The sequence below is a fragment of the Diuraphis noxia genome, unplaced genomic scaffold (assembly GCF_037042655.1).
Source record: "Diuraphis noxia isolate RWA-SAM2 unplaced genomic scaffold, SU_Dnox_SAM2 contig0001, whole genome shotgun sequence".
Taxonomy (NCBI): domain Eukaryota; kingdom Metazoa; phylum Arthropoda; class Insecta; order Hemiptera; family Aphididae; genus Diuraphis; species Diuraphis noxia.
Genome location: NW_028301711.1, coordinates 47,410,801 through 47,436,695, shown reverse-complemented (window position 1 = coordinate 47,436,695; position 25,895 = coordinate 47,410,801). Strand labels below are relative to the sequence as shown.

The 25,895-nt window shown below is 30.9% G+C and overlaps 2 protein-coding genes across 2 annotated transcripts in view; both read right to left on the bottom strand.

The window, feature by feature from the left end:
- LOC107161423 (uncharacterized) overlaps nucleotides 1-25,895 on the bottom strand; it is a 70,947-nt gene that overhangs the window by 10,658 nt on the left and 34,394 nt on the right. Inside the window, exons 4-5 of the mRNA XM_089216777.1 lie at nucleotides 11,760-11,900; nucleotides 5,769-6,122 (exon numbers count right to left, since the gene is read on the bottom strand). Coding sequence (XP_089072903.1) covers nucleotides 5,769-6,122; nucleotides 11,760-11,900 — 495 coding nt within the window. The remainder of the gene's footprint in view (nucleotides 1-5,768; nucleotides 6,123-11,759; nucleotides 11,901-25,895) is intronic.
- On the bottom strand, nucleotides 23,149-24,108 carry LOC149060785 (uncharacterized). The gene has a single exon (XM_089218130.1). The coding sequence runs from the start codon at nucleotides 24,106-24,108 to the stop codon at nucleotides 23,149-23,151; it is 960 nt and encodes a 319-aa protein (XP_089074256.1).

Below are 25,895 nucleotides of genomic sequence, written 5' to 3'. Positions count from 1 at the left end.
CTCCTCGTGCAGTATATTATACGTATGTATATGTGTAAGATAACTGGCGAGTATACTAAATAATTATGTTACACACATATATTTTCACAGAATTATTGTAGTCTACAGCTATACTCTGTAAAGACATTAAAGTGTATACAAAATATGCAAAACTTGGTGTGAATTAGTTCAATATACTCATAAAGATTAAATAATTAAAGACGTCAATCAATACATTTCATATAACTGAACTTCACGCTACTATGCAGATACTGGCATACTGCTACACCTACTGTGCAACTTAATTTACATATAGGTACTTTTTATAAGCATTTAGTAGCCAACAAAACCTAATCATAACTAAAATTAAGTCCTAGTTATTTAAATATATACATTTGAGATCTTATTATATCTATCTGCTCCTGGCTACGGTAATTATATATGCCCGTCAACAGGTCTCACGACTTTCCCAGCTCTCTGTACCTATATCTTATATTTATAAGATATTTATATTTATCTTATATTTAACTGCTCACTCACTGGCCACGTTACAATACCTACAAGTTTTCACGTCACGAGTCAATGTCATCATTTGGGGAGGGGGCAAGGTGGGTATTTGCCCCTGTCTGACTTTAATGGAAAGTGCCATGGCCCGGTTGTTATTGTATAACCGTTTTATATTTTATTAGCGCAAAAAAATAACGTCTCTTTTGATAAAATATTATATTGTGTGCTAAGAAGTAAGAAATTATTGTCATACTGTTAAATTGGTAATTAATAATTAATAGTTGGAACGCATACGAGGACGCGCATGACAGTTGTTATGTATGTTTGTGTTTTATGAAGGAAAAAGAACATAGTATATTAATATTATATAGAAAAGCGGTTTTTTTTTAAGTTACCATTTGGATTCGACAAAACTTTTTACCCTTCTATTAAAAACTGTAATTAACCACTGTCACGAGTTAGTCACTAAAACGGCTTAGGTCTATAATTATGTTGTATACAAATAGGGCATTCGCTGTGTCATATAATGTGTAATTAAAAATATATACTTAGTTTAATTATAATAGATATAACATTTGTTATGATATTATAATAATTAGCCGAATCCGTATTATACGATCTAAATTGAAAACAATTCACCAAAGATTATTAGGGCTTCTAATCTTTCTTAAATTATATTAAAATATTACCAGCTAATTAAAAAATATAAATACTTAATTATTAAGTAGCTGTATATCACTGGAAAGACAGTAAAAAATATGGGTATTTTTGAAATAATAATATAGTTCAGACGATAATTTGCTTTTTTTAAAAAACAATTTTATATCATACAGAATTTGGAAGACGTAAATTGTAAACGAAAATTCTAATTTAAATATATATTGGTGCTTGAATAGTTGAATATAATGTAATAATAAATTCCGAAAAACAATAATACAGTAGGTGAACACATTACGAAATAAATCTCGTGGTATATCTAAAAGTAATCTTATCCAACTGATAATTTACAGGTTATTGTGTACAGTATAAGTTACGATGAATGACTATTTTATTGTAGAGGCGTTCATATAATATAGTGAATTAAATACGATATTTTGAATGCTTGAAACCAGTTTGCCGGTTTGAATTATGAACGTTAAAATAACACATGATACATTTGTGGACTAATTCGTTTTTAATGGAATTACGGTTTTGAAAATCGCGTGGTTTTAATTTCAAATCGGCTGAAGATTTGTATTTTATGGTAAAAAAAAAAAGATTAAAATGGATTGAATTATGCCGAGTAGAAAACTGGTTTAAAATCCAGATGGTATTCTAGACGGTGGACGATTCTTTCATGATCATTCATGCATTTAATTAATATTGTATTTTTTATTTTATTTTTTTTAAAGTTATTCTAACATTTCTGGTATTTTCTGATTTTATTATTCATGGGAATTTCAACAGATACGATTTCGTCGTGCTTGTTATTAAAACGTATATGATAAGTCGGCTACTGCATCATGCGTTTCCGTATGCTTCGTGACGTCTAGAATGAATATATTGCTACCTATTTTATAGTACTCTACGCTGATTGGTCAACTATCGTGGCAGTTGCTAGTCTAACCGATTATGTGCTTTAACGGTTCAAAACAATCAACAATATCATCATAATTATAGTATAATGATATCATAATAAAATGCAAGCCTGGACAAGTTAATGATATTGTTTAACTTAGTTAAGTTGATGAAAAACATTTTAAAAAGTTTAAAGTTAACAGTTAGCCTAATTTTTTTAACTCAGTTAAGTTAAAAGTTATATGAAAATTTTCAATTAACTTATTAACTTGAGTTAATATTACTATTTTTTTTTTTTAATATCTATATATAACCAGCTATATATTTTAAAATAATAAATATTATTCAACGCAGAAAATGGGCAATATAGCCAATAGCTTGTCTATATGCATATAATTAAATTATTAAGTACTGATAAATATAATTGTTCAGCATCTACCAAAAGCATACGAAATGTATGTGAGCATAGCTGCATAACCAAATCACTTTTAATTTAAAAGTAACTTATTTAGGTTACATTTAACATTTTATAATATGTTCCTGAGAATATTACATCTGTGATTTGTATCTATATCAATATAATTATATAATATAATTTTACTCATTAGTATAGTTATTATAATATATCCAGTATAGTATGGTATATTTTTATATATATACGATACACATGTATAATATCAAATATAATATATAGCTACCTATATATGGAAATAAGGCTATTTGTTATAGGTATCTAAATGTATTTAATTAAGTTATTTTTCTTGAAGAATACGGGTTAATGGAACAAGAAATAAATGTAAGTATATTTCTAATTTTCTAGTTTAGGAAATTATTATGTAATATGCGTTATCAATAATAATTGTATTTTATTTATTATTTAATTATTTATAAATTAACTGAACTTGAATTTTATTAAAAGCAACTCTGATTTTAAAATTCCATTTTATGAACAAATTTAGATACTATTTTGTCACTTTTGTAATATATTTTTTTATTTTTACTTTTATTTTAAAAACGAAAGTCATCGGTTCTCACACGGAAGGAAATACATTGTGAACGTGGGGGAAGGCAGAGGTTGGATCCGTTAACCACAATTTATTTTTGCCCTCCCCCTTGAAATCGATGCCAAGTTCCGCCTAATATAATGTGACCACATGTCCACATACGCTTTACCACGGACACTTACGGCACTTTTGCTATAAATGTTTTGGTTTTACTTTTATCTTAAAAATGAAAGTCTTTGGTTAAAGCGCGGAAGGAAATGAATTGTGGGCGGTGGGTTACAGAGGTTGAGTCCGTGAACTGCAATTCATTTTTACCCTCTCCCGTCTTGAAATTGATGCGAAGTTCCTCCTTTACATTATGACCACGTGCGAATTACGTATATAATATATAAGTAGGTATAGATTTATAATATATTATAGCCAAACGATGTATATAACGGACTATCAACGGTTAACACAGAGTGTTCCAAATTTTTCATTACAAAATATTGGTAAAAATTACATTCAATTCGTCAAGGCTTGGCATTAAGGAGTTATAAATTAAAATTAAATTAGAACGTTAAGTTATAATATTCATTAAGTTAAATAACTCGTTACTTTCTTTTTTTAAACTATAATTTTAACTTAAATAGTAACAGCAATTTTTAACACATTTAACGTGTTAACTGCGAGCTAATTTTATACAGATTAATTAAAATTAAACTAAATTTTTATTTGTATAGTAACATTAGTAAATACTTATTTATATTTTTGTTGCATTACGAAATATTAGATGGGTACTATTATTCGTAGAAATGTCCCAGAATAATATACAGGAAATAATTACTTTCAACTTGACTTAAGTTACTTCTTCTTATATATCAATTTGACTTAACGAGTTTAAAAATATCGTTAACTTGTCCACCCGTGAAATTCATACGCGATCAGCATCAATGGTAGATCTAGATATAATTATACAAGAGGCAGTGTGTGTAAACGAACTTGTCTCTGATATTTTACATAGACACTCACACAATCAGTCACACTATTGTTTTTACTCATTAAAAATAATAACTCTAACAAAGATTCAACTCTCAATAAAAAGTCTGCACCAAGTCATAGACCGTAGTCAATAAGGAGTGATAAGTGATAATCATCACCATTTTATATGTAAATTATATCTATTCAAGAAAGCGTACTTAGAACTAATTTTCAGGGGAAATGGGGTTTGTAGCCTTAAGACATATAATGAAGAACGTAAGAACTATGAAGTTACTTTCATAATCACTTTAAGAGAATTATTTTGGATGGGTATATAGGTATATAGGTTCCTAATACTGGTATTATGCATACGCGTGTCCCAGTTATCATAATTTTATTTCTATCGGTGATTATGATTAAATTCAATTAATCTGAAATTGGTAATTTCAAAAAAAAAAATATATATATATATATATATATATTACTAGTTATTCCAATTTCGTATTACAAAATTTGACCTTCCACGGAAGTAGGTACCTACATAATATAATGGCACATTTTAACACGCTACATGACGTTAAAGCGTATACCTAGTAATTATAATATCATTAATAACCCTATATATATATACTATATAGTATAAATTATTTATGTACATTTGTATATTTGTACTTAAGTAGTAGAATAAAAGCGCAAAAATCAATTTTATCACCTGGTAGAGTATATTGTACCCAATACAATATTTCAGTAAGGTCATAATTTTATTATTAAAAAGATACGATAATGATAAAATTCAATTAAACTGGATCAAGTAGGTAGTTTCAAAAAAAAAAAAAATGCTAACTAATAATTATTGTAATTGTGTATTACGAAATTGGAACCTCCCACGGTCCCACAGTATGTTGGTACATTATGTTATAGCACATTTTAACACGCTATACGATGTTAAAGACGCGTACCTATAGTAATTAAATTATCATTAATGAACCTATACGGTATAGGCTATACCTATAATATTGATGATTCAGTGGTGCACAGAAGTTTTTAAGACCACGTGGAGTAAAAAAAGTATCAATTTGAACTCACTGAAATTAATTATTATTTATTATAGACTTTCTATAATTTATATAATTTATATTATAAATTTATAAGCTTCCCAGTGACACCAGTAATTTACATCCACCCTCTCAAAAGCACAAGCAGCTAATAATTTATGAACAATTACAACAACAGAAGGGAATAATATTATAGGTTTTTACTTTTGTCTACGGGCCAGATAAAATTTGTCGACGGGCTGCCATTAAGTGACTACTGCTATATAGTATTGAAATTGGTTGTACTAATGCTGGTCTACAAGGTTGGATAGGTAATTTTTTGTTAAAAAAATTAACATTTTAAAAGCCATCATGCACGAAAATTGCACAAATATACCAAATTGTTACAATTATAGTGATTCGTTCATACAGGTATTCTTATCTCGACTCAAAAGAAAAACAATATAATGTCATGGCATGAAAAACAATGTTTAAAAAATGCAGAAGGGTAATTTTAATTTACCGATATACAAGCGGTGATGGACAACATTAAATTACTTTTTATTTTAGTAAAATGTATAAAAAAAAAAAAAAAATAAAGTGCGTTCCTGTGCTTTTTATGTCATATTATATTATACATGATGTCCTCATTAAGGCCTTTCCACCTCGGTCGGTCAACTAATAATCTATGGCACAGTTTATTAATAATCAAAATGCGCGCACTCACCTAAGAGCCGGGGCATGAGATCTCTAGACGACATGACGCCACAAGGTTGATGGACGTTGATCATCTGCTGCAGTGGTGTGTTCTTGTTGGACGCGCCAGACGGCCCGTGGTGCATCGGCAGTCCACCGGGCGACGACACGGCTGCGGCCACGGCGGATGGACCGTCCGCGGCCACGCCAGGCCACATGCCGTGTGGGTGTGGTGGCCACGGGAAAGACGCGTACGGGTGCGACACCTGGTACAACCCGTACCCGGCGGCCCGAGCGAACTCGGCCGCGGCCCTCTCGGCCGCCCTGTTCCGCAGTATCCGGTTGATGCTGCTCACCGACGGCGCCGTTCCGTTCGTGCACACTCCTGCAAACATTTACAAAACTTTTCCGTTTAGACAAATGACAATAAAATACGACGTTATGATGGCGATCGACTTATAGAATCGCATAATATACATGCGTGTGTGTAGTGTTTATATATAATACTACATCAGTAGTTCCCATAACCAGTGGTTAATATCCAAGTCGATTATGATACGCAAATATATATTTTAATATTATTAAGAAATGATTAAGTGTATACATGTACGATTAGTCTTACATATTTGGTATTTATAATATACTTAAACCAATTTCTATCTTAAGTTAGTAAGGTATACGCGTATACCTGAGCCTATTATACGTATATCGACAGTAAACATTAAATTATTTAAAGTTACAAGATACTATATTATAGTCTTTATCAACATGGCTCTGTTGATTTTTATAGAAAAAAAAACATTTAAAATTATTATAGTATTGTGTATACATATTTATACTATGTTTTATTTGTGTTTAATTTTCACAGCACTACATGAGTATATTTCAAATACTTATTCGTAAACTACTCTATACGCCATCACTTTTTATACGCGTACTTACTATATTATAATTAATATAATAGTAAAGTATAAGTAATAGGTATTTATTATACAGGTTTTTTTTTAAAATCTTTAATTTTTTTTAAAATTATATTTTAAAAAAATTATTGAAAACTTGGTTTTTTTATTGCCACCGTCCACCAACGTTTTAAATTACTAGGTTTGGAAAATTGAATGGCAACCCATAATGCATCGATCGTTTATTCCGGACGGACCTCTCACAAAGGAACACTTGTACTTAGATGTTTGGAAACGACCGCTGCAGTCGTGCAACTCGAGTATGTATACTTATCTACATATTATTATTATTATATACGTATATATTATGCTCAACAACTGCAGTCTATTTATAGGTGGTCATATTATGCCCTTCGTCTCGCAGGTGTACTTATATAATATGCCGACGTATTACACAACATATAGGTCTACTATTGTTTAGGTTGACATGTGCCATCGCATCGAACCCATACACAACAATTTAAATGATTTCGTACGATTTATAATTATATGCTATGCGTATTACTGTTGCAGGCACACGTAGAAAGCAGTAGGTAACAAACCATAAGCTGGATGATATTCTTTCAACGGTGAAAACGGTGAACAGTAATCATCTCGAAAAGTATGTTAATAAGTTTGCGAAAATATCTGTCTGTAAAACATTTTGAATTCATGACCAAAAATATTTTTTAGTTATTTTCCCAAACAGAATATTTTTATTTCATATTCTAATAATTCTTAGGCCTATATAATATTTATTCATCGTAAATAATTAATAGTATTTCATTTCTTAAATTTAATTAAATCTACTAATTCACATGTAATTAAAATACTTTTATAAGAATTTTAGGTTAAATTGAATAATAATCATAATAATAATAAAAAAAAAAATAACAATATAAAAAAAAAACATAAATAAATTAAATAGGTAGGAGCAATAAACTAAAATATATAGATTTGTGTTGACAGAAAAGGCGTGACGGTAAATTGAATAACAGGTGTACATGTAAAATATTATTACACTTAACCAGTACATACGTATACCAGTACAGTATATACGTTGAATGTATATAGCTGAATAGTATACATTTATAAAGACATTTAAATAATAAAAATAATTCCTAAATAACATAGTATTATGGTAATCAATCAGATATTATAATATGTTTTTTATGTACCTATTTATATTAATAAAATCATAGTTGGTTAATTTTTCCTGATGATTCATTCCTAAAAAATACTTATCCTCTAATACTTATAATTTTTCCTCAAATTGTTGATACCTATTATTATTAATCTTTCCCATCCTGCCAAGTCTAAAAAATCCTACACTAAGATTAAACTTATAATAATTTTGTTAACACGCAGTATACCAATATACATATTTTATAGCATGATATTTTTTGCCCAAATTATCACGCGAGTATCTTGAATCAATCGCATTACACTTTATTCTTATTATAATATATAGATGTTTTATCCGATAACAATATAATAATTTTGTATATTATGGTAATATTCAATTATAATAATACTTGAAATAGTTTAATCAATAAAAAATTTTGAATATAGTAAGACTATATAAATTACAATTCATATGTATAGGTATAATATAAAATGTTTCACACTTAGGTATTCTTTTCGTTAATATGTATTTTCTGTAACGTTTTATCGTTATTATTCATTACAAATATGTACCTAATATCATTAAAATATATTTTTGATAACACTTATTCTTTTGTTATATCTATCTGAACTCATTTTACAGATTTCAACGATCTGAATTTAGTTGCATTTAAAGAAACCACGATTTCTTATAAAAATGGTCAGTGTGATAGATATCTCTAAAAGATCTAAAAAAAAATTATTATTATAGAAGATAGAACTATAATAGTCTATCGTATATTAATATATTTTTAAGTTTAATTATTTATAAAATAAATTCAAATTAAATATGAACGAAATTTGAAACTTTGAAATTATTTTTATTTTCAGCAATCATGACTATAGGTAATCATTATTTGATGCATCTTCGATCATTATTGTTCCTTGTATTTTTTGAGGCTCAAGAAACATTAATGTATGGGTTCAATTTTTGTTATATTGTTATTGATTTAAATTTCAGACGCGTACCTATATTGTGGACTGCGGTTTGGGTGATAAAAGTGATCTAATAATCACACGAAAATCGACCTGTTTAAAGTGATAGAAATATTAGAAATATTATTACATCATTGTTGCTAGAATAAAGCAAAATTGATTTTCTCTGGCTTACTCTCTCTTCAGTCTTCGATCCGAAATTTTTCGATGAGGTACATAATATGACATTGTAATACTCATTACATTTTCGTAATTCCTCCGGTATTTAAGAAACGGACAGAACGAGCACAAGTGAGATAGAGAGGTATATATGGATACAGAGAGATGTAGAGACAGTATTTGAGCGAATGAGACGAGAAAAGATTTCGACGATTCAAGTCCATTCAAGTGAACGTTTTCCGACCGGCAGCACCCAAGAAGTAGCTTGTTCGCTGACGTGACTGACGGACGGCACGCCACAATATAATAATTTCCATTCTGTTCGGTTCACACGGAAAACATAATCCTTTTATGCCGTCATGTAATTGGTAAAATGGAAAAGATAAATTCGTTACCCGTTGTTATATATTATATTTGTCGTCGCCGATCGATTTGACGACTGCGATAATGATGACGACAATAATAGTGGTAATAATAATAATAAAAATAATAATAATAATACAATATAAATGTTGAACAACTACTATACACGAGTATTCTGTGTACAAATGACACACACACACATACCAACTATTGCCGAGTACACGTTGTGTAAAAGAAAATATTACGATGAAAAGGAGATAGAAATGCGCCTTCAAGCCCACGCCGAATTACCGTCGGAGGCGTACAATGTACAACGCGTACACACACACACACACACACACACACACATATATATATATATATATATATGGGTAAGTTATCATACGTATATATTATTGCTGTACACACGCCGAACACCCAATGATCCCCATGACCAATTTAATTACGAACCTGCGTCTGTGTGATGTCGTTTTTAAAAACGATAATATGTTTCAATGATTCGTTACGAGACAACGTGAACGTAAGATAAACGTCGACTTGGCGAGTCACGTAGGTACCAACAGACTATAGAAATATACAATAATAATATATATAATATTATTACACAGGCAGGCAGGTACCTGACGATGTATATAATGTAATAATATACTTAGATTATGGGCATATTATGTGCCTAAACATCTATGATATCGTCCGACAAATCGTGACACGTCTACGGGTCGCTAATATAATAATACGTCGACAAATGCGAATGCACGTAAACACGTAGGTAGGTCGCAAACGTTCGTAAATCACGCAGTTGATCTGTTTTTCTTTTCAACTTTATAATAAACGCCATGTTTTACAATACATATATTATTTGTTTCGATTTATCGTTCAATTCTGTTAACTATAACAGCGTTTCTCAACCTGCAGTGGTACGCGTACCACTATTATTATAGTGGTACGCGTACCACTATTATTATAGTGGTACGCTGAAAGCTCATAGGTAGTACGTGAAGAAAATCTACCTTTATAAAAAATTAATTTATTAACAAAATTCTATATATATATAACATAAACGTATACATTATTAATAAGAAAAAAATATGGTCAGGTGGTACGTACAAATTTTCAAATTGTGTAGGTGGTACGTGAAACGTGACTATAAAAAGGTTGAGAACCGCTGAATTATAGTTTAAATTATAAATAAATATCATTTAAATTTTAATAATATCCTCGCACATTTACAACGTCTTACGTGTCACATTATATTTTCCGATTATGATAATATCTCGATCTGATAATATAAAATATCAAATATTATCAGTGTGCGTGTCAAATGTAACGGGATCGAATCAATGTTGGGTATTTAATATTTTTGATTGCGCACAAAACTAGTTAATGTTATAGATAATGTTACACAATAGTGAGCTTAGATTGGTATTACCTTAACCATAATATTGGTTAAAAATGAATACCTGTTTAGTTATTGATTATATATTAAAAAATTATATATAAAACATAAATTTGACTTAGCATACTTACAAATTGTGTAGTGAATTTTATAGATAAAATAATTTCGATATTATTATTTTTTTGTGTAATAATATATTAAGAGTACGGCTACTTTAAATTCATTCTTATGAAACGTATAAAACTGTGTTTTTAGTTTTGTATAAATTTAAAATTATTAACAAGAGGTTCAAATTAAGTGAATGAATAGGCGCAGACAAAATACCCGTTAACAATAGGATGGTTCATTTTTAGACCCGTGCTCTTTTTATTTTTACTCGTTTGGTCTGTAGGTGTAATTATTGTAAAAAATAGACGAATATTTTTGTATATGAGTTTGAAAAATACCTAAGTGTAAAACATATTTGAATACATTTCTATGTGAATAATGAATAAACCAATATAAATAGGCACTGGTTTGTGTTTAACGATATTCAGATGATCAGTTACAAAATATTTTAAAATTAGTAGTTATAGATGATTGTATCAAATGTTATCATTAAATATTATTATAATAAATGCCCACAGAATCATAAAATGTAAAGCTATCTTAAATAGATAAATTAAAGTGAAGTCAAATCCCTCCAATATACCATGCGATTAAGATAAACGCATTTATACCAATAGGTATTATTATATTGATAACTATAAAGAATTATACATTATCCTAAAAATCGGAATCAATTATTATTATTATCACTGTTGATTATTATACAGATATCTATTATACTGTTGTAATAGTTATAGTTATTAGAAAGCATAGTTACTGTGATTTAGTGACCCATTCTCATTTGGTTATTAAGATAATTACCAATCTAAAGAATAATATGAAAAGATTAAAAATGTATTGATTTGTATCAACCATGTGCATTTATACCGATCATAAAACAATAATATTTGTTTCATATCGATTGTATATTTTATAATATTATACAAGCTACATAATACATTAATTTTGTTTTTATTACCTTCAGATATGAGTTTTTCTCGAATTTCCCACGCGAATATCGTTGGATTTTCGCGTTTGTAGAATTCAATTTTCGATACGACTGCCGGAGTGGCAACCTTGGGTTTACTTCCACCAATCAGTCCAGGAGGTCTAAGAGTTCCTGCAGATAATTAACAACAAAAGATCAAAATTTGAACATTATTTATAATTTAATATTACGGTTACACATTCAAAAACAATATCAAAATTAATTGAAATCTACTTATTTGTCGAAATTAACGTTTAAATTATACGAATTTATCGAACCGCGTTCGATTGGATTCTTACGAGTTATGATTATACAGTATTATTTACTATATTAATGAATAGATATACAACTTTAAGCCAATCTACAACTACAGATTATTCAAAAAAAAAATATATGCGAGTTAAATTGATTGGTAGCTAACATTACTAGCATAGTAAAATTTGTGTTGCTTATATTAAAATTTTACATTATGATTATATACTATTTCAACATTGATTAATAATTGTAGGTATGATGTATGAAAAAAAGATTAAAAAATCGTTTACAACCTATATAATTTGTCTATAACTTATAATCGATTTCCACTTAAGAAATATAAGTATTATATTTTATAAGTTTTTTTTATTTATAGGTACTTATTTTATAATATCAATAATATTATGTCCTATTTGTTATCACGCGCGTTTATACATGGTTCACTGTTGAACTGTGGAAGACAGAAAAATACATAATAATTATTCTTTTTGTTGATTTTCTGGCAACTACCTATATATATTATAGTTGTGTTAACAACATCGTAGCCAGAGAAGATCTAGTGGTTTAAATCTAAGAAAAACTAAAAAAAATGTATTGAAAGCTTTTATAACCAACATTGTAACGTAACCCACTAATTTTCTCCTATCGCCTACTTATAAACATTTTCAAATAACAAATATACTGTAACTACAATGACCAATGAATGATAACTTAATTTATTAAAAAGCTTAAGACATATCTAAGAAGGTATAGAAACATTAATTCGGAAAAACAGACTGAATAGTGTATAAAATTACAAAATATTTATGATGAAATCATTTTAACAATGACGAATTAATGAATTCACTAAAAACTCAAGAAAAATAAGATTGATAAAATTTAGAATTTAGTTACAAAACCATAAATGTGTACGAATGGTTGTTAAAAGATACATTACAAAGATTAAGATTTAAAAAATATATTTTATATTTTTACCTATTTCTGTGTATATAATAATTAGAAATAATTCAAGTTCTCTAATATAATATATCATTATCCGGCTAACCAAAAGTTTATTATTCAAATGAGATACAATAATCGGTACATATTTGGTAAAGTTTGCAATAAGGTTCAGAGTGCTCATATTACACGTTACATCAAATTTGTTTAACTCCTCCCCCTTGAATGATTCCTGGCTATGCGTCACTGTGTGTAATGTATTTATATATTATTATTTATTATATAATATTTAGTATTAATCATAACTATAGCGTCCACGTAACTATGTATTAAAATATTGTAATTTTAACACAATTTATTGAATTTTTTTTTAAAATTGTATAATATTATGTAATACCCTATGTTCTATAATCCATACCATTATTATACGTCAACAATCGTTTAGGTATATACATAATATAACAGACATTACGATTTTAAGATTTATGTAGGTAATAAAACAAAACGCAAATAGTGATCGTTGCACACGAACACGTGTTATTAAGCTCCGAACAAAAATGTCAGCTCATCTGGTGGCTAACATAGACGGCTACCGTTTGCAGCGAAATTCGATAACGCTGAAGTGGAATCGTGCGGTCTCTGAAATCACTGCGCCGCAGAAACCCATCAATGCGCTTCAGAGTGTAAAAAAATGCACGCGTGTAACAAACACACACACATAATATATTAATATATTATAAATGAAAACCGACACCGACATATTTTTCGAAATCATAATGCTATTCATGACTTTCATTCTGCAGTAGAAAAAAAACATCAAACGAGTAATAAGTTTTTTTCTTCTTATTACCCATAATAATATAGTATGTATTATACGATATTGTATTATTTAATGAACAGTTTAAATTTAACAGACCGTTTGACGTGATATTGTGTACCTACGTCAATGGTTCGTATTCGCATATACAATATTATACACACGAAGCCATATGGAATCATGAAATAGTTCGTCGATATTATAGGTATATACCTGTACCAGCTACCACGTGCAACTATACTATTATAATGAATGTATAATATATGATAGTTAAAAAATGGTACTCGAATGATAAGTAGGTATTTTCATCAAAGAAGCACGTTAACTGTATAGTCAAAAAGACTTAGTTAAGAAAAAAGTTAGCAATAACAACTTTACTATATAGTTAGTATTAAATATTGACTGTCTAATTAATTTAAGAATTTTGAATTAGTTTAAGTAACTTATTATTTTTTCGGTTGGCTTAAAAATTATCCATTAAGTTAATATTAAAAATTATTTTAAATTGTTTGGTTTTTTACACATTAATTACTTATTGCTCGTGTACAATACATGTTTTTTTTTTTTACTTTACTTTGAAAAATCACAATCTATACATTTTGTACAGTAAGTAATATTAATAATTTACAGATAGTTGACAATTTAATATCACACATTTGTGACACCTTATATCAACACGATTTTTATTAAAAACAATATATTACTAAGTGTAATGTGTTGAACTAATCATTTTTTAATGTTAACTTAAAACGAATTCGCGTCTGAGTGTTACTGCTGGGTGACTTATCTCTCGGCGTCTTCATGTCTTGTATATACATATATTATGTTTATTCTTATTGTAAAAACTATTACAGATTCTGTATAATCCAATGAATGTTTAAAAAAGATTTCCCGATTTAAATGGTGTCATTTTAGGTGGGCACGGGACAATAAGGTAATACTCATATACAATATTATATATATTAAACTTCAATTATGTATATGTATTATGTGTGGAATATAATTATTTAAATATTTCTATTAGAAGGCAAGTATAAATTACCCACTAACATTAAATGTTTTACGAACTTTAGTACACCTGCAGTGACAAAAATATACAAGTACCTATAGGGAAAATCTTAATGTCTTGTTATAGTTTTAACTTTTTAAGGGCCAGTGACAATTTCTACTTCCTTTCAAATATATATACGCGCCACTGGTTAAAACACGCACGGCATATTATGCACATTATATGTGGATATCTACTAAATGAAAAAAGTAAGCATATATTTACATTTTAAGCATTATATAAAATTATTATACATTTTTTTCAAACAATTTATAAATATATAATACTCGATAAGCGTAACGTTTGATAAGCGTGTATAACCAGTGTATTATGAAAGAGCACTTGTTTTATCAATATTATAGGTGTTGACAATATACCTATAGCACCCAAAGTCTCAAACAGTATTATAAATACAAATCCAAAGTTAGATTTTAAAATTTTAAATAAATTAAATTTGTTTCAAAACTTGGGTTTTACACTTGCTCTAATTTAAAACTTGAGAAAAATGCCTCACATTGTATAAAAACCACAAAAAATGACTTGAAAATGTTAAAAAATGACATTAAAAATAAAAAAATTCATTTATAGCTAAAAATGGCTAAAAATGCAAAATAATATTAGAATAATATTCTGCATCAAGGGAGCATGAAACAAATTTTTAGCTAGAATAGCATTTTATAGAATCAAAGGAAAAAAATTAAAGTCATCAACATCCTAACTCTAGTCTCTATTTATATGTAAGTATTATATACATGCCACATTATTGCCATGAGCGTTTAACAAAACATAATATTATACTTAAATATATATTATTGTTAATTTAAAATGTACAAACTCAATTTCTCCCTATAATATCCTTATCTGTATCGTCATGATGGCAGGCGATGAGCTTTTGAATAAATCTTGTGACGTTTCTGCAGATGCATTTTAGACGTTTAATGTAGGTGCTTATAGCCACTTGGGTATACTCCGTATGAATAAATACAAATCTAACATGAATATCATCTTATATAATATCTACGCATGCCAACAACGTTTTTTTCGTACGGAAATCGTTCCGATGCGTCTAATACACACGGTAACTTCCATACAATGAATGGGATCGTAGTTCAAAAAAAAAAAAAAAAATGTCAACTATAGATAATTTTGTAGGATAAAATTAAATAATATTATTTCAAAAATATTTTATTAAATGACGGGTTCACTGTATATTATCAAATGCCTGGAAATATCGTAGCGAACCGACGACGTGCCATTATAATGAACGTCGATTAATGCCAGCGCTGCGATGCTCGAACACGCAAAGAAAAAAGTAAAAATAAGTTTTGGGCACTCCACGAAATGATAAAGACCCGGCACCCATGGACTTGATGCTTTTTCGAATTGTTCGCAAATGATAACACGCCCCCATAAGAACCTTTTAACCTCTTCATCCCTCCCCCTCTCCCCACCCCGAGCGCACAAATCGTTTATTGTGTCGTACCTATATATACGTGACGTGGGAGACACACGATCTGTTTCTCGAGGATGAATTCAGTAAACGAACTCGACTGTCTGCCACAGGTGTATTATAATATATTATTGTGCATCTTCCGCAGTGGCGGCGATGACGATGCTGCATCACCATAATGTTTATAATACCAGGTAATAGGTATATTAAATAATATAATATATACATAGTTATACAGCTACACACGCATATACACAGTATAATTAATACATATAGATGGATATACCTGGGGACAAGGCGGCGGCGGCGGCGGCTTGCAGTGCGCGTATAATACGGGTGAGTGAAAATCAGGTGAAAAAAATCCATGTGGGAGGGGGGAGAGGGTGCGATTTTCGACGTGGGAGCGGACGGCTTCGTGCGCATAATAATAATATTGAATAATATTATTGCGATATTGTATATTATTATTAAAACGCGGTGGCGGCGCCGCAATAATAATATCGCATATACGACGCGTCGGCCGTCCGCGTTCGGTGTGTGTCCCTTTGGGCGTCCAATTACGCGAATCTACCTAAGTATAATATTATATTGTGCTAAAAAATATAGTGCCAATATATGTATATATATTATAATATATTCTGCAGTGCCCGTACCTCTCCCCTCCCCCCCCCCATCGTGCGCCTTGCGTAATGCGACGTTACGATACACTCCGCCAAGTCGATTATTCGCATCGATTATAATATTACCATTATCATTGTGATGCGATTTGCGGGGGTGCGCGGTCGTGCGTTATAGACTATATAGTTATTATAGTTGTATAGTAGCTGCAGATACCTATATAATACTACTGTGCGGACAATACTTTATGATGGCAGGTTTGTGGGCTGTGGTGTAGGGGTTAGCGGAGATAAGAATGTAATAATATGTATTTTATATAGTATTATTATATTATTATATATTACATCGCTATTGCAGGGATTCGGAATTCGAGATAAAAATAAAAATTAAATTAAAAAAAGAAGCGATTATAATATCAACATGGCATTATATTAATTAATAGTTTCGAATGTTTGAATAATTTCCGTCTAAAAAAAATATATTTACCGATCAAGTTTTTCTATCGATTGAAGTTATTTTATATATACTTTGAAAAAAATATAGGTAACCTTTACAGTTTACACATAGTTATTTATTTAAACAAATCGTCGTCAGGAAACCGTAAGTACACTGTTCGAACTGAAATTATATATTCTGTAATTGTAATGCCCACATCAAAAATGAGACCTTTTCAATACATTATTATACATTTATACTTCGACACTTGCGAAGTTACTGGTGGCCGGTGTATATAAGTATGTCGGAGAATCACACTTAAATAAATAGTTCAGCCTTCAGGAATCAGTTTGAATGTAGGTACAATTTTCAAATTATCATCATTTCTTATGGACTTGTACCGTCGTAAATATGTGCAAAATCATAGTAATAAATATTATAAATTTATAGCAAAAATACATTAAAAAAAGAGGAAAAACAAAAGAAATTTATCCGTTATAGTATAATAAAAATGAAACGAAACAAACACATTATAACGTGTAAGGAATATTATATTTTCATATCTATGTAATTATATAGTTTAAGAGCACCGCAAAAACAGAATTTTCTTTTAAATCCAATAACTATAATAACTATAATATGTCTATATATAATTATACTGTTTCGCCGACCAAAAATGCATAATAGTGTATAACAATGTCGGAATGTCGGATCAGCTGCAGCTACTAAGTGCCAACGACAAGAATTTTTAGGATTCTTAATAAATTACCTACACAATACACATCATAATCGAATGTACACGAATGAATCCTCGTGCAGAGTATGACACGGCGTCAAATACGTTTCAAATAATAATTGATCTTTATTGAATATTAATGTTTGATACTACTTTTACGTATAATATGTAAATGTATTTCGAACGATTGTTTGTAATTATTCATAACTTATTTTCAGTTATTTTTGGTGACTTTAAATACTTGTGAGTTATCTAACTAATCAACGGTGTATACAATATAACACGTTTAAATGTATAAGGCCCCTTTTGGAATATGTGAACGCGGGCTCAATGCAATATTCTATAATAATCGAATATGTAAAAGGAGGGGCTAATGTGCAGTTGTAGTGGATGAGGAGGAAGTGGGAGAGAAGGAATAGAGAAAGAAGAGGAGGAGGAGGAGGAGTAGGTGTCCTTAACTTACGACAAAGTAGGGTTGCGCGTACATCGTTGCAGTGGTGGAAAGGTATATGTATATTACCTATTTGCGTTTGTTTCCGTCTAGAGAAGGACGCGTGGACAGAGGAATAATAATAATAATAAATGTTATTCGACGACCACTGGCCTTCGGGTCTCGGGGGCAGCCATGCAGGAAAGCATGCAAACGGGTCGGTGGCGGAGGGGTGACCGCCGGTGTGCGTGCGTGTGATGGGTGCGGGTGGGTGAGCTGCGCGAAAGGGGGTCGCTGCTGTGGCTATATTAGCTGGTCATAGGCATACATATGGGTGGGCGCGAGCGCACTCGTTTTTGTGTGTATTTATAATGTTATAATGTCGTAATGGTATAATAATAACATCGTTATTGTTGTTATAACGTTATTGCGCGACCACTCGGACGTATCCATGGCGACGGGTTTGGTTCGCGTTGTTGTGACCGGCGGCCGTGTCGCCGATGTGGCCGCCGTCCGCCGCTTTGCAGTTACGCGCAATAGCCGTCGACTTAGGCCGTGGCCACCCGCTCGCCCTACCCGCGGCGGCAGTGGCATCGGCACAGTGGCGCACCCGCGATGCTTGTGTGTGCGCGTGCACAAGAGAGTACCCATACGCCATTACGCAATAATATTATAATATATTATAACGTGCGACCCGACGCTTGTGCGCGCACGCACGGTCGGTCACTCGCGCACGTAACGACGCCGCGCTCGGTTGGCTTTGCAACAACAATGGCCCCAAAACTATCGTCGTCCAATATAATATTATCATTATTATTATTATTATTATTTTAATGGATTCTATGTATTTTTATTCGCGTGCACGCGGGTAGACCTTCGACGCGTCCGACGACGACCGATCACGAAACGCGCATTTGTAATATGTTATAAAACATACGCATATAGAGTAGGTACCTATGCCTAAAATGCGTAACCGCGGTAACGGATAAAATTATAAACGTCGGTATCAGCGATGTTAGGCTAAGACCTGATTTTTTTCCGTTAGGTACATTTATATAATAATTATGATATAATAATAAATGACTTGCAGTGGACTTGTGCATATAATTAATTAAGTGATCATAATGTCGACCCATTATATTGATCGTTTATTAAGTCTGTAAACCAAAATAAACGAATTCAAAGACATAATATGAAAAAATTATTAAATAAATTTAAATTAGAATTTCACACTGTTTGTTATGGTTAAAATCAGGACTGTCGTTAGATATTTCCCGCACTAAGACGAACATTTTAATGCCGTTCTCCTCAACCAATATTTATTTAATTTTACCGCCTTCAATTTCGTTATGACTGTATGTTGCCATATAGCAAAACGTGTCTTAATTATATCCTAGCGATGGGAATAATTAAAATATAACTTATAACTTAACAAGATAGTGATATTTATTATTTCACGAGTTAAATAACATATATTATTTTCTTTTTGCAGTTAAATAATTTCATCTAAACTCGATTATTATTTTCCAGAACAGACTGATATAGTTATATCTTATATGGTGTATCGAAATATTTTTCAACTTATATATGAGTTTATCTTTAAATATCTGCTCAATGAGATGATTCTAATAGTTTTGAACTAGGGGTTATTGAAAATAAAAAAAAAAAATTTCAGGAACATTATGCTTTGTGCCGAAGGTTGTATTAGAACACACTATTTTTGTGGTCTTAAACGAATTAGTAGAAGATTATAGGTAGTTTATACAGTGGTGAGACTAGGAATTTTTTGTCGAAGCATTTTTTTTTTTTTTTTTGGTTGGTGGTGATAGATTTATTAAATATATTAATTATTATAATTATAAACTTGAGAGTTGAGCTATTAGCAATTATCTATTCACAATAATATAATTTTGGTATAGGTACATCCTTTGTGAATGGGCGAATGGATAAAATATATTTACCCCTTTAATTAAAATTGATCATAAGCAGGCCTCCAGGTTTATTTATACCTATATACCTACCAATATCTGATTACTGTTTTTAATGTTTTTGTGCCCATGAGCTTATTAGATTATTTCATAGGTTAAGGAAATTTTTATATTTTTTATTATTTAGCAAGCCTTAAAATAAAATAATTCAAAAAATAAAAACATTATTTTTTTCAATTCTATATTTCTATAAATTATTATTAAATATTATTAAGCAGTATAAACGTTAAATATATTTTGTTTTATCCATAGCCAGAATAGAAATGTTAATAAATACAAATCTTTTAACAAAATTAAAATTATTCAGACTTCAGAGGTATATATAAATATCTTATATAGGTATATACTTGAAAAAAACTTTCTTATAGTATAGTTTCCGCGAGTAAATCACTATATGTTTAAGGGGTAATTTTAGTAGGAAATTTTAATCTCCTACTAACGTTCATTATAGTATTCACACAGAAATTCCATATATTATGTATAATAAATTTCCTGCTGCAATATTCCAAATGTTTTACTCCAACATTCTTAAGTGTGGTTTTAAAGTTTTCTAAGGTACCACAGTGTTAATGTCACATTGTCACCATAATGGGAACCGAAGATAATAAAAATATTCAGAGGTATACAATTATATTTTTCCACCTATTTCATAACAGTGCAATGGATATGGAGTTATGTAAGTTAACCAAACAACTATATAACTATTTCATGTAGCATAAAGATGAAATAATATTTTATAAATAAAATCACCTTCTCGTGACCTTTTTTTATTTTTTGGACCTTTGTATGACCAGGGGAACAATGACGTCTTTGTTTCATAATGAATATGACATACATTATTACATATCTAATGTATATTTTAACGTGATATACGTTATGTCGGTATTATATCTAGACACTGCAGGGTTAGGATATATCCGTAGCACGTGTAGGTAAGGTTACTGATTTCGTTTTAAATTTTTGAATTTCCTACGCATTATATACTTACATAACCTATTGAAAATAACCATAGGACTTCCGGATTAAGCTCTATTCGACTATAATATGTATGTTATGGATAATTGGTGAGTACTTAATTGTTAACAACAAATAATATCGTAGCTTCAGGTATCTATTTCTCCTTATATATATTATACACACATATCATTTTAGCAACCCTACCCAGCTACCCTACTCAATATGTTAATATGACGTGTACATGATGGGCATAATATAAAATCATCATGGCGGCTGACCGTATATTGTAATTAATCATAATTCGTAAACTATCACAAATATAGATTCCTATAATATCGGGCATACGATTACCCAAAGCAGCGTTTTGCTCGTTATTATGGGTTTTACCAAGATATACCTATATCCTGTGTGTTATGTTATCATATTAAAGTTAAAATCCAAAATTCATCAAAACTAGTTTTAAATAGTCAATGTTTATAGTTGCAACAAACCCGTTAGGACCCTCAATTATGTTGCAGTAATCAGTTTGAACATGCTTTTTTTTAAATTAGAACTAGTTGTAAAATTATCCAGTAAAAACTGATTTACAGAATTGTCTTGAAAATTAATTTCACTCATAGTTAATATAAAAAATATTATTAAATATGAATAAAACACATTTTGACCAAAAAAGAAATGAACAGTTAAAATAGCACTGAATACAGCCACAAATCGAACGATAGACGCTCAAATACTACCTACTTCATAAATAGCTTATAATGTACGCAGACAGTTATTCCTCTAACTTCTAACTCTAATATTTTAATCGATTTGATAGGCATAGTCGGTCGATGTTAATATCTTAATTTATTTTATATAGACAATAGCCAGCTGGTTCATAACGATCACCTATAAGGTCACGCACGTATTAGGTTTTATTTTTGTATCTATATATTTCGATAAAACTAGTATAAAAAAAAAATAAATGTTGACATTTAAACTCGAAGTTAATTCTAGTTTGTACTAAGTTAAAATCAGTTTTGACGAAAGGGGGTTGTGAAAAATAGTGTTGAATAGTTAAAAGTTAAAACTATAGTTTTAACGGAATTTGAGTGTCAATGTTAACTGTAACCAACATATTATAACATATATACATTAAAAGACTTAATTTAAATTCTCGGTTTACACCGCAGATTATACAATATGTATGCAAAACGTCAATGACTTCACAAATATGAATGGGATTATTATTCGGAACCTCAGTTACAAAATCGAACATGTCCGGAATACTACGACATCCTTAGCAATATATATAATATATTCGTCAATCTTTCAAACGCGTTTTTATATATTATTATTATTATATATATATACTACGCGCGCATGTAGAGTTTATATCGACATATGATATCACGTCGTATATATTATATTATAATTATTATTATTATTAATAATGTTATATCGTTACACGCCGAAAAGAAATAAAATATATTATACCATGCAAATATTTCGTAAAACGTGTACATATAAATGTGTAGGTACCTACAGGTGAAAGAAAATGAAAAAAAAATAGTACGCTGCAGCACACTCGAAATATAATATATATAATATTAAAATAATAATATATGGTGGGTGCACACAATACGCCCTGCGCTGATGACGACGATGACTATATATAATACGATGTCGACGATAGTGACGATGTTCGTTGGAAGGTGCGGTAATCGATTATTTGTTGGTTTTCGGAATGGTCGTCCGGACATTTAATATCTTGAAGGCGATTATTTTATTCACGCGTGTGATTTCTCTGTTATCTGTTCTGCGATTAATGCAAGACGGCGCCTCGTGTCTGCGGTCGGTGGTCCGTCGGGGGTCGCGCACCGCCGCCGGCGTCCTGGTGTTTTTTCCCGGCGTCGCGTACGCGTCTTTGATCTGCTGTTCCCGTTGTCGCCGACTGGGCGCCGCCGAGGCATTTGCGAAATACTCACAGGAATCGATGACGCCCTCGAACAGCTTCGGTGGCTGCAACGACGACGACAGTCTTCCCGCCGTGTTTCCGTTCTCGGCAGAGCGCTGCTGCTGCCGCCGCGCTAACGTTTTATTGTAGCCAAGCGCCGGTTTTCTCTTCTTCTTCCGTTTTTTAGGTGCTGTCGTAGGCGCCGCGGCTAGCTTGTCCTGATGGCGTTGACGACTACGTCTACCGTCGGTGCCTGGCAGCCAAGAAGGCGTCGACAAACCATCGTTGCAGGTGCCGTCACTGTCACCGTCGTCGCCGGAACATCGGAGCGATTCTTCGATGTCGTAACGATCGAACTCCGAATCGTTCTCGTCTGTCGACGGACAATCGGTCGACCGTGGCCGATCCTCATCGTTTCCGGGCCATTTTGACTTCGGGTTTTCACTCCTCAACAGCCTTTTGTTCAGATACATTTTGTCCTCTAATTCTGTCGTTCCGTCGATGTTCACGAAGTCGATTGACCGCTGCGAGTTCGATTGGGACCTGATGAGCGATTCCCCGGCACACCGTTCTACTCTTTTCGACGTCTCTACGGAATACCTGTACGTGTTGTCGTCGCCGCCACCGCACATCATCATTTTTCGCGAACCGCTGTCGTTGGAGGATTCTGGACTGTCGAATGTTTCAATGTCTTCCGATGATGAGGATTCGCTTTTCGGCTCTGATTTCATGATAAAACGAGAAAAACACACTCATAAGCACAGGAACGACGAAACAAATAAGAATTTCAGGTGTAGGTGTATTAAAAAATGATTATACTAATAAATAAAAAGTATGCAGTATGCCGTATGCATTAAGACAAGTACTACTAAAGGTCTTAGCTGAACGAAAAAGTCTACAAATTCATTTGTATGTGATCCGTTTAATCAACAAATATATAATCACTATAAATTTAATTTGGCCAACATGATATTTTTTTCAACTTAATAAAAATCCGTTTTTAAAATGTATAAATATTAAATATTATTATGACTGACACAATTGGTAATACTGATAGATTACAAATATTTACAAATGTATTGTAATATATTTCATAGAACGAAGTCCGTAATTATACCTACTATACATATTTAATTAGTGCGATAGGAATAGGTACAATATACATCAATACCAATTCCTTGTGGTTTCCACCCAAATCGTTCGTCGTTATTATTGTGGCTGTCTTTCTGTACATGTTACACGTAAGTCTTTTGTCTTGAGTAATAAAAAAAAAAAATCATAAATAATGGATTACAACGTCATCCGATATCGTATTACCGAAGAACATTTTATTTTTTGTTGTTTTTCAAACCGCTGCCCATTCAAGAAATCAACATACACCTGGACCTGAAAGGGACGGTCCGATCGCCAGGCGTGTATATTATACGCGTACACATAACGACATTACATTGTTTCGTAACACAGTTAAATACAGTACTATTTAAATAATATGAGACTTAATAAGCGACATACAGTCAATATTCAATAGGTATGGTCATCTTGACAATAGGAGCATCTGGTTCTGGATATAATATATAATAACGGCTTCTATTTTTTTCATCCTCATATATTCATGTTTATGTGTACATATGTGAGTATACCTATAATATAATGACCAAGTGTCTCATTAAAGGTTGACCATGATGTGAAACATGATGTGACGGATATTTCCGGGGGAAAACAAACCTGGGTTGTTAGTAAAATCGTTGGACTGTATATATATATTAAATAAGTATGCGTATTTTAATAAGAAAGCGTCAAGAGTGATTTATATGGAGGATAAATAATGTATACTTCAAAAAAACTTGTGTTCATAAAAACCCGTTTATTCGATTGATGCGAAATATTCGATTCATATATAAAATCGATTTCGAGCTCTTAATTTCATAATATCATACACGTATTGTCATTTGTCAGTTATCATTAACGCTATCAATATTTTATTTAACGTTATGTCATACAAAAATAACATCATCAATTTAAATAAGTCGGTAATCATCATTGTATAAAAAAGTATTTTGTTCTGAGTTTTTAATAGTAAAAAATATTTGAATTTATTCGTCGCAAGGCAAGATTGTTAGAATTATAAATACTGAATGCAAAAATAATTTCGCAGACTTACTATATTATATAATAGTAGAAATAATGTGTTAAAATATACCTAATAACGGATTGCTCTATTTATTAAATGTGATATTATTATTATTTTTAATTTATATTAGTTAGGTATAACTACTCGTATTGACTGATAAAACTAAAAAAAAGATACACTATAATATTGTACTTTAATAATTATCTTACAAAATAAATAAAATTAGTGTGGCATATTGCTGCAATGGTGAAGAAACTAAGATTCTCCGCAAAAAATAACAACATTTTAAAAACTATTGAGCTTTAGCCTGATCGCCAAACTGTAATATACACGCAGAAATATAATATATCATGTTGGTACGTCAAATAAAAGTGCGTGTCATAGGTT